Source organism: Dromiciops gliroides, chromosome 1 (genome assembly GCF_019393635.1).
Source record: "Dromiciops gliroides isolate mDroGli1 chromosome 1, mDroGli1.pri, whole genome shotgun sequence".
NCBI classification, from domain to species: Eukaryota; Metazoa; Chordata; class Mammalia; order Microbiotheria; family Microbiotheriidae; genus Dromiciops; species Dromiciops gliroides.
The window spans coordinates 700,165,950-700,176,651 of record NC_057861.1 but is presented as its reverse complement, the minus strand read 5'-3'; the positions used below and the strand labels follow the sequence as shown (position 1 = coordinate 700,176,651).

Sequence of the window (10,702 nt, the reverse complement as noted above, 5' to 3'; positions counted from 1 at the left end):
ACATGCATCTAGGATTCAGGGGGCAGCTGGGTTTAAGGAAGATTGAAATCAGCCCTTTTTTCTTTTTCCACTTGGCTTCTCTGCTCTCTCGGTTGGTTTCTCATTCCTGCAGATGCCATCCCCTTCCAGCAGGGTGTCTCCTAGAGCAGACAGTGGTCTTGGGGCCAGGCTTCCTAAGGGGTGAGGGGAAGGGAGTGAGGGAGGGTTTCCTCAGTCACTTGTCCCACCTTGGCTGGGAAAGCCCTAAGGAAATCCAGTATCAATTACAAAACCTTGTTTATTGGGTCCAGGCCAAATTCGTGCCATGACTCAGCTGTCCCTTCACTGCTGCCCAGCATTCTTCCAATTTTCTCTTGTTTAATCCCCATCTTGTGCCACTCTGGGGGTCATTTCTGACTTTCTTCATTCTCCTGAAACTCCCAAAGGCACTCTCTTTTCCCAGCCAGTCCCCCTTGCCCCAGTGTTCAGCAAATGAGCCATCTCCTACTCAGAGGAGACCAAAGATGCAGTTTCCTCACCTTTCATATACTCTCACTTCCTTTCCTCCAGTCCTCTCTATTGCCAACTCCTTCCCCTGGGGCAAGCCAGCCTCTCTGAAGCATCGAGGGAAACAGCAAACAACCCCCCCACCACCACCACCCACTCACCCACCCACCCACACACACACCCACACACACACACACCCACACACACACACATACACACCCACACCCACACCCACACCCCCCCCCCCCCACACACACACACACTACCCAAACTCAAGGAGCCCAGGTTAAGAACCCCTGCCTCTAGGCCCTGATGAGGATAGCTCTGAACCCTGAACTTAAGAGGCCTGGGAACTGCTGCACCAAAGGGCATCACACTGAGCCTCAACCCTTGTGAGAATATCTGAGAAGCTCTGCTGAAGACCCAGAAGAGAAGGGTCTCCCCACCAAAGTCGCTGGCCCTGGCAGATGGCTTAACATCAGAAACAGAAGTGGCTTCTTCGGTGGAAATGACGCATAACGACCAACACCTTTGCTGCAGCACCTTAAAGACCGTGGAGCCTTTTCAATCTAGCTTGCCTCTGAAAGCACCTGGACCATTAGACTCTGAGTGCCTTGAGAGCTGGGACTGGGCTGCTTTTCTATTTGCATTGCAAGAGCTTTGCACAGAGCTTCTTATTCATTCATTCATTCATTCAATTCATTTTTTAATCTCTCCCCATTCTCCTTTACCCAGGAACCTACTCAAATCAGCCAAGTTGTTTTAACCTCAAACTCCAGGGGAGGGAGATCGAAAACAAGCATTTTTATAACACCTACTATGTGCCAGACACTGGGTTAAGTAAGGCCTTTGATAAAGAAGATCTCATTTGATCCTGACAAAAACCCGGGGAAGCAAGAGTTACCCCAGAGTCAGTACTCTATCCAAATGCCAAACAGAGGATCTTTTTTTGGGGGGGGAGGGGGTTAGGCAATTGGGGTTAAGTGACTTGCCCAGGGTCACCAAACAGAGGATCTTAATCCTAAAATCTTTAGGGGGCCAGTGGAGGGCCCTTGTCACCTCTTCTTTTTAGGAACATCAACTTGGTTGTATTAATCCTGGATGGAAGAGAGGATTGACATGAGACAGAGCACCCTCACCAGGCAGCTATTGCAATGATCTGGGTGAGAGGGGATGGGGGTGGTAACTAAGCCATGACTGGAGAGGAAGAGACAGAAGACACAAGTGTTGTAGAGAGAATTGATGAGACTTTGCAACCAATGAGATTATGGTGGGTGAAGGTGAGTCAGGAGCCAAGAGTATTGAATGCTGTGTTTGGGATCTGGGTAATGAGAAGGATGGTGGTGGTACTTTAAAAAAAAAAAAAGTAAGATTTGGAGGAGATGGATGAGTTGAGTTTGTGATGCCTACAGGCCACACCCAGTTGGAAATGTACACTAAGCATTTGGTAATGTGGTCCTGGATCTCAGGAGAAAGACAACACCTTAGATATAAAGATTAGGCGTTCAATTACTTAATGTCCAAATTGATCTTCCCCTTCTGTGCTCTTCTGATTTCCAGAAATTGTATTGTATTTATTCTGCACATATTTATCTCCATCCATGTTGTTTCCCTGTATCTATCAGTTTTGCTTCTTTCCACCCCCGGGCCTAGGATGTTGCCTGGCACATGGGATATGTCCCTATAATTGTTGAATTGAACAGTCCAGGGGCAGGGGGATTAGTTAGAAGCCTATTGCAAGGGGCAGCTAGGTGGTGCAATGGACAGAGCACCTGAGTTCAAATCCGACCTCAGACATTTGACACTAGCTGTGTGACCCTGGGCAAGTCACTTAACCCCAATTGCCTCACCAAAAAAAAAAAAAAAAAAAAGAAGCCTACTGCAATAGTCTAGGTAAGAGATGAGGAGGTTCTGAAAGAGGGAAGAGACAGGATGAGTAGAAAGGAGGACAGATGCTGACAAGTCTTAGCAACTAGGATATGGGGGAAAGAGGGAGATAGGAGTCATGGAGGACCCCCATACTCAACCTGGGTGAAGGGGAAGGGAAAGGAATACACTTTTACATATCTTATAAAATATTTACATATGTTATTAAAATATTTCTCTTTTACCTGCTTTGTGCAGTTTTACAAATATTATCTCATTTGATCCACACAACATCCCCATGAGGTTGGTGCTATTATCTCCATTTTGCAGAAGAGGAAACTGAGACAAACGGCAATTAAGTGACTTGCCCAGGGTCAAATAGCTAGCAAGTATCAGAGGGCGGATTTGAACTCATCAGTCCAACAAAAGGAAGGTGTTGCATAAGAATGAGGAAGTTAGGAGGTGTAGATTGTGCCAGAGATATACTGAGTTGTGTTTTGTTCAAGGCCTAACTGCCCACACTTATCGCCTACATTTTCTCACCACCTACTCCTTGAAATCTGACTCCCCAGTCCTCCAATCTGCTGAAATTAATTTCTCCCAAGGTAACTAATGATTTCTTAATGGCTAAATTCAATAGTCTCCCTCCCTTCCCCCCATCTTTTTCCTCTTAGATTTTTCTGCAACACTGACAATGTTGCCAACCTACCCCCTCCTCCTTGCAACTTTCTCTTCCTGTGGCTTCTTTGTAACTAAATTGCCCCCCCCCTTTTCCTCCTACCTCAGCCCCAGCAGACTCATTCCTTGGTCCCCCTTCTTCTCAAGCCAGAAATATAGTAATAACCTCTGTTTGTATATCCGGCCAGCACCTCAGACATAAATATCTCCAAACTGATGAGACCACTCTTATTTCAACAAATGGGGTCACCGTTTTCTGCCCTTGCATACAGCAGGAGCTCAGTTAGCCTCTGCTAAGAGACAGCTATGTGACCTAAAGCAGGGCTTCTTAAACTTTTTCCACTCTTGACCCCTTTTCACCTGAGAAAGTTTTATGCAGCCCGGGCATATAGCTATATAAAATAGGCATACATAACCTTTTACTTTTGCCAGTTTTTGTGACCACCACATTCAGTTACTCTACCCCGCCCATAGATTAAGAAGTTTTGTCCTAGACAGCTGGACCTGGAATCTGGAGACTTTAGTTCCAATCTGACTCCAGATACTAACTAGCCACTGGGCAAATTACTGGTGCCTGCCTTAGTTTGCTCATCTGCAGAATAAAGAGAATTGCACCTATCTCTCAGGATTGTTATGAGGATCCAATAAGATAAAAACTTCAGCACTATTTAAATGCTTATTATTATTACTTATTATTATATATATTTCTAATGATTATGGCAGAGGACTCCAAAATCCCTAGCAATACTGAGATTCTGTGATTGAGTGAATAAAATCAGTAAGGACCCCCCAAATCAGCTGGAGGACAGTGGAAAGAGAATTGGATCGGGAGAGGGAATCAGGGAGTCTGGTTCTCTGAGCATACCCCTCACTAGCTATATAAATTTGGGCCTCAATTTGTAAACTGAGAGGGTTGGATTACATGGTCCGGTCCAACTGGGACAGTCTCTGAGTCTGCTCTAGAAAGGAATGTGGAGGGGAGGAGGAAGAGGATTGGAGGAGAGGTAAATAGAGAAATAATTGAGGAGGGGAATCTAGGCATCCTTTAACTGGACCCAGAGCCATTTTAGCTCTAGATGTTTGATTGCCTAATTGGATTATCTCCCCGAGGGGTGGGGGAGACTGGAATGAAGGGTGGAGGTCCTGGAGTTATCTCAGTTCAGATCTGGTGCAGCTCATCTCTTTAGGTATGTCTGTCCTTTGGTTTAGTTTCTCAAGGAGAAGGTTCCTTGATTTCCCCCAGAAAACTGAGGTACCCCAGGCCCATAACACTCTTAAGGGGGTGATGAGAAGGGGTCGTCCTTTTTTCAGGACTGGGTTGGACTAGCAGCCTGGAGGTCCCCTCCAACTCTGAACATGAGTGGCTGATCCCCAAAAAGGGATCATAGCTATTGAGAGGGACATAGGGATATGACCCTCCACTGAGATGGAAAGTGCCCCCCCCTTTGGCCTAGTGATCTGATCTCAGTCTTAAAGCCCTTTAGAGCCCCCTATTTCTCTATATTTTTTCTCTAGAGAGAGGCAATAATGGGAAGCTACTATCCCCCTTTCTAAATATAGGCATATCAATTTAAAAGTGTTTCAAAGAGTCTGCACCAAGACATTACGCAGACATGATAAAGTTGTTGCAGAAACTGAAAATGTTGCAAAATAAGTAATTGCTGAACATTCCAGGAGAATGATTTATTGCTGAACCCAATTACCACATTTTGCTCAAATTAGATGTCTGTAAAAAGTGTAAAAACTGCTTGATTTCTAATCCCGGTGTGTCACACCTCCTGGTTGTCCCAGTGAGTGTGGTGCACCTTTCTTTCGAAAGAAATAAAATCAATGCTTTGGGCTCCTTTCTCCTCGAGTCTCTATTACAGGGGTCAGTGAGTGTACTTCCCATCCCACTCACTAAGATCATTGATTTCATGCTAGAAGGGATTAGATCTCATCTAATCCATTTTCATTTTACATATGAGAAGTTACAGTGACTTGATCAAATTCAGAAATAAATATTCCGTGGCATATGGATTCAATCCAGGTACCAACCATGTAACTCTTACTAGCTGAAAAGAGGAACCTTGAGCGCTTAGAGTGAGAGATACCTCAGCTTCACACACCCGCCCCCAACAGAGTGAAATGGGCAGTAAGGACCTGCCAATGGAAATGAGACCCAAGCCCTAAGTGTTCATTGGCAGAGAATATTTTACTCCAGAGACTGAAAGGCTGAGAGAAAGGGGCCAGCAGAGAGATGGAGAGGAGGGAAAATTGGACTCCACGGAAGAAAAGGCTATTCCCTTCCAGGGAGAGGGAACAGTGAAAGGGACAAACACTACTCACTTCAACTCAATGGTGGGCATTCCCCTCCTCATCCCCGGGTTTGAAATCCCCGCCATTTCTCTTCTAGGAGGTTTCCCCGCTTCTCAATTCAACCTCCATCCTCGAAGATTCCCCGCCCCCTCCTCCATCCTCCTCCCCCCCCATATTGTTCCTCTTCTCCTCCCAGCACCAGATCTGGGCCCCTTGCTCCTCGGTGACTGTCTTTCTGAAGTGGAAATAACTCCCCCTCTTTTCTCCCCAGAACTCACGGGCTCCTCCCCTCGCCCCAGGTGGCTCTGGAGGTGGTGGGGTTTAAGATTTGGAGAAGAGTCGGTCAATTCTTCCTCCCATCGGGCTTCCCTCACCCCAGCATCAGACACCCAACATTCCCTAAGACTGTCTCCCGGGACAACTCGGGCCAGTCCTGGGAGCGGGATCCTCCCTAGATTCAGCCAAGCTCAGAGCTAGGCTGGAGACTGAAATGGACTTAGGAAGCATCTGGATCGGGTCGAGTACTGGTCCGTTACCCTGCTCCCGTCTTTCGCTGCAAAATGTCAGTTTTCCTTCTGCACTGTTGGGAAGGGAGGGGGAGGCAGAAGAACTTGTTTGTGATGATCTCCACCCCCTACACACACACACACACACACACACACACACACACAAATTTAGCGGAGACACTTGTATTACTGGGCTGTGCTGATTCCCTTAGCGAACTAGCCAGCCCCGCAGCCGACTTCGATTTGGGGATGGGGGGAACAAGCGGAATGCTGCCTGGGCTTCGTAAAATGGAACACTAGGTTGGGGGAGGGGGAGATTGATTTGAGAACGCTTAGAAATGCACCCAGAGAATGCTGTCAGCGCGCCTTCACACGCACAGGCTCCCCCAGATAGGAGGGGGGGGTCCAGTGAACGAACCCCCCAGGTTCTTCGGAACCAACATTCCTTGTGGATCAGGAGACCCCCCTAGAAGTTTCTCTAGCTCAGCTAGCTAATGTTGCTCCAGCCTACCACGTGAGGGCGTGCACTGTGTTAGTTACAACAAATTAAACTTGGGGCTATTCCCCCGCAGAAGCCCCCCGGGACCGGGAGAGGGGTCAGCCTTCAGAAGGGCACTCTTCTCTCCCCGAGGCCGGGCTCCGATCCAGGGGACAGGGATGCGAGGGGACGATATTCACCTTGAAACAGGGCGCCCCCCTCCTCTCCCTCTCCCTGAGCATAGGGTGCGCCCTTTTATTTCCCTTTTGGGGGTTCTTCCCGGACTCGGGCGGCCAGCAGCGGGGCACAGCCCGGTCGAACACCGTCCGGACAAGGGTCTTCCCCCACCTCTGGGTCCCGGGCGGCGCGGTGCGGGGAGATAAAGCCCCAAGAAGGGACTCCAAGAAGCACAAGTTGGTGCTGGCCCTGGACCAGGCTGTTGTTGTTCTCAACGTGGTCCGCCGCCGAGCCATATAAGCTGCGCGCAGGAGCCCGCCCCGCCAGATCCCGGCGCTCAGACTCCGAAGTGGGAGCGGTGCCATCGGCTCCTCCCCAAGCCCAACCCTGGTGCCCCGCGGCAGGACGAGCAGCGGCTCCGGCCTCGCGCTGTTGCAAGCCGGTCTCCGGTGCGCCCGCCGCCCCCCTTCGCCGGAGCGCCAGGCGCCCGTCGCCTTCCTCTTCCCCTGCCGGCCGCCCGGCTTCCGTGCCCCGCCGGCCACCAACCCGCTCGCCACCATGTCGGTAGAACTGGAAGAGGCCCTGCCCCTGACCCCGGCCGAGGAGGCGCCCGGCACTCCTGAGAAGAAGCCGGCCGGCAAGAAGGCCAAGGCGGGCTCGTCGGCGCTGTCGCCCTCCAAGAAGAAGAAGAACAACAAGAAGAAGAATCAGCCGGGCAAGTATAGCCAGCTGGTGGTGGAGACAATCCGCAAGTTGGGCGAGCGCAACGGCTCGTCGCTGGCCAAGATCTACAACGAAGCCAAGAAGGTGCCCTGGTTCGACCAGCAGAACGGGCGCACCTACCTCAAGTACTCCATCAAGGCGCTGGTGCAGAACGACACCCTGCTGCAGGTGAAGGGCACGGGCGCCAACGGCTCTTTCAAGCTCAACAAGAAGAAACTCGAGGGCGGCGGCGCTGACAAGAAGGGTTCGGCTGCGGCCGCCGCGCACCCCAAGGCCAAGAAGGCGGCTTCCGCGGCGGCGGCGCGGCGCAGCGACAAGAAGCCGGCCAAGGCCAAGAAGCCAGAGAAGCGCTCCCACAAGAAGGGCGCGGGCGGCGGCGGCGGCAAGAAGGACAAAGGCAAGGCCAAGAAAGCAGCTAAGAAGGCAGCTTCGTCCGGGGGGAAGAAGGTGAAGAAGTCGGCCAAGCCCAGCGTGCCCAAGGTGCCCAAGGGCAGGAAGTGAGCGCGCGGGGGATGGGGAGCCCGGGACTGCACGGCCGGGGCGGGGAGCGTGCCTGCCGCCCCGCGGTCCCCAAGTTGTGACGGCCACCAACCACCGAGTGCCCTATCTCCTCCGCCACGGACTGAGCGGGCGCCGCCCCGCCGCCCAAATGGTTATTTTTGTAGCGCTGTGCTCGGGGGTGGGGGAGGGGACGGCTCCTTTTTTTTTCTTTAAGCCCCTTTGTGTAGGTTTTGTACTGTTTGTTTACACGGCTCCCCTACCTCCAGCCCCAGGACTCTGCCCAGCCGAACCACTGGGGTGCGGGGGTCGCGGGGAGAGGACTCGGGGATGCCTTTCCGACTTGCCCGCCCACTGCTTCGCCTTCTCCGATCCCCGCCCCCGGCTGCTGGAGCGATTTTTTTTTTGTTGTTTGCTTTAGAATTTTGAAACAACCCCGGCGACGCCCCTATTGGCTCTAGCCATTGGCAACGGGAGGGTCGCCATGGCGACGGGTCCTTGGGCTCCAATGGCTGGAGCCCGCGTGCGCGGGGGGAGGGGGGAGGGGCGGGCCAGGCCGCTGGTTGGCCGCGGGTCTCCTGGCGCTCTAGGGAGGGGGCGGGGCGGGAGGGGAGCCGCCCCACCCTCCTACCCCCGGTCGGGCTCGCGCTCCTTCCCCCGCAGGGAGCTGGGATGACGGGAACCAGGGCACCCCACCAGTGAGGGGACTCGGCGGGAACTTAATGCCTTGTGTGCGCAGTGTACAATCGCTCGGGGTCACGGCCTCCCGGCACGCAGCGGATCGGGCCCTCGGCGCTTTCACTTGTCCTCGTTGGCCTTTTTTTTCTATTTTTTTTTTTTTTGGCTCAATAAATTGTTTAAACCTTTGGACTTGCTCAGTCTCTTGCCGGCCGAACTGGGGGGAAGAGGGTAGGAGAAGTGGCACCGCATCGGGTGGGTGAGTGTCCCGTTACCACCCCCGACCGCGCTTGGACCCTCCACTTGGCTGGATGAAAAAAGGAAGGCGGTCCTTGTCCCCGGTCTAGGGTCCTGTTCTGACCTTCCCTTTTGTTGGGGAATACTCGGGCTTTGCCCTGAAGAGAACTCGTATCCCACCCCTTTCTCCAGGGCCCTGCCATGACCGCAGCCCTTCATTTGGGGGATTTGAGGGAGGGGGCGTTGTAGGAGATGATAACAGGCTTCTGGGGCTACCGGGAACTGGTCCTTCTCTCCCTCCGCCCCTCCCAAGTGCACACCCACTGGCCGGGCTCCTTTACAACTATCCAAGCGGCAGGGTGGGGCACGGCACCGGACTGATGGTCCTGCGATCAGGCAAACCAGACTGGATTTCCCTGACAGAGTAAGAGCCGCCAAAGGCAATATTTTGTTTAATGCACAAGATATCCCCACCACCACACACACCACTGCCACCCCTCGACATGGACTGGATTGATTCAGTTAGGGGACCTGAACTTAATCCTCATTCTGGCACTCAAACTGGGTCAAATTGGTGTCTGAACCTCTATGCAAAATGGTTTGACTGGGTAAATTATAGGGACTTCCAACTCAATTCTTAGTTGATTTTAAAGTTAAAAGGGACCCTCCCTCTGTCCAGCTAGTCCAACCTGTACTGGAAAAAATCCCCAGTACAACATTGCTGGCGAGTGATGGGAAAGTCCAGCAAGAGGACTATTTTTAAAACGGCCCCACTTCACTTTGGGAGGCTCTCCTTGAGTTTTCCCTGATAGTAAACCTAAATTTGCTTCTGCAGCTACTCCCTGTTAGCAAAAGAGGACAAGATGAATCCATCTTCCATCTGAAAGTCTTTCAAGACAGCACATTCCCACGGAATCTTACCTTTCTCCAAGATAATCCCAGTGGCTCCATTAGCTGCTCTATCAATCCCAAATCTTTCTGGCACTACTGTTTTGCCATGCTTCCTCTAAATTACAGTCTATTTCTGAAGTCCATTTTATACAAAACTCAAGTTTTATCATATCCCCATTGGGATTACATCACTCTATCTGGTGGACTTTTTAAAGTCTCTCCTATCCTGAAGCATATTAACTCATAGAGCTGCCCCTCCCCACTTTTCTCATCTGCAGATTTCATAAGGTGCCTTTAGATCATTGATAAAACAATAGAAAATGTTAACCAGCAGGGAGCCAAGCCCAGGTCCCTGGGGCTCTCCCTTACAGGGAACTACAATGTCCATGCTGACATTGAGCCAGACTACATGAATGGACATTCAAGTTGCAAACCATTTTCTATAAGAATAGCATATGAGATTTTTTATTAAAAATGCTTCAATTATATAACACTTTGATAGAAATTAGGAGGTCAGTCAAAAATAGATGAGTCTAGCATGACATATTCTTGAAGTCATGCCTAGCTCTTCTAGAATTTTGTCAGCTGACCTCTTTCACAATATATTTTAGAATTGAAACAGTAGTTTATAGACCTCTGTCTTCCCCTTTTTTTTGAAAGTCCCGATAATGTTTTTGTTCTCCAGGCCTGTGGTGCCTCTCATATTATCCACAATCTTTCAGATATTACTGACATTTTTAATGTGCTCAATCTTAGGATAAGTTTTTCAGGAGAAATGGGTGAACAAAAATGAGCACCCAGAAAGCTTTACTTTGCTGGAGGAGTAGGACCCAGAGGTGTCCTTTCTTTTTGAGAGAGAAGGCAACATAGCAATGACCTAGACCCTTGCTGCTAACTAGCCTAGAGGCCTCTTTCTTCTTACAAATTACTTCCCAACTTAAAACTTATCAGTTTTTTGGCCTGATTCCCAGAAGCCTCAGTTTTTTTCACAATTCTTAAGGTAGGAGTTTGGACTAGGAAGTCAGAGGGAGGGTGGAGCTAAGATGGCAGAGGAAAGGCAGTGAGCTCTTGAACTCATGACACGATCACTCCAAAAAACATTCAAATAATGCCATAGGACAATTCCTGGAGCAGCAAAACCCACAGAATAATGTGCTAAAATAATTTTCCAACCAAGGACAGCTTG

General features: G+C 50.5%; 1 protein-coding gene across 1 annotated transcript; it reads left to right on the top strand.

The window, feature by feature from the left end:
* The first annotated feature begins 6,798 nt into the window (after positions 1-6,798).
* Positions 6,799-8,577, top strand: LOC122735122 (histone H1.10). The gene has a single exon (XM_043976437.1). It carries the CDS (start codon positions 7,048-7,050, stop codon positions 7,711-7,713), a length of 666 nt encoding a protein of 221 aa, XP_043832372.1. The 5' UTR covers positions 6,799-7,047; the 3' UTR covers positions 7,714-8,577.
* Positions 8,578-10,702: the final 2,125 nt, after the last annotated feature.

What these genes read in the sequence shown, in the direction of transcription:
- LOC122735122 (XM_043976437.1), top strand. Translation starts at nt 7,048, where the DNA reads ATGTCGGTAGAACTGGAAGAGGCCCTGCCCCTGACCCCGGCCGAGGAG.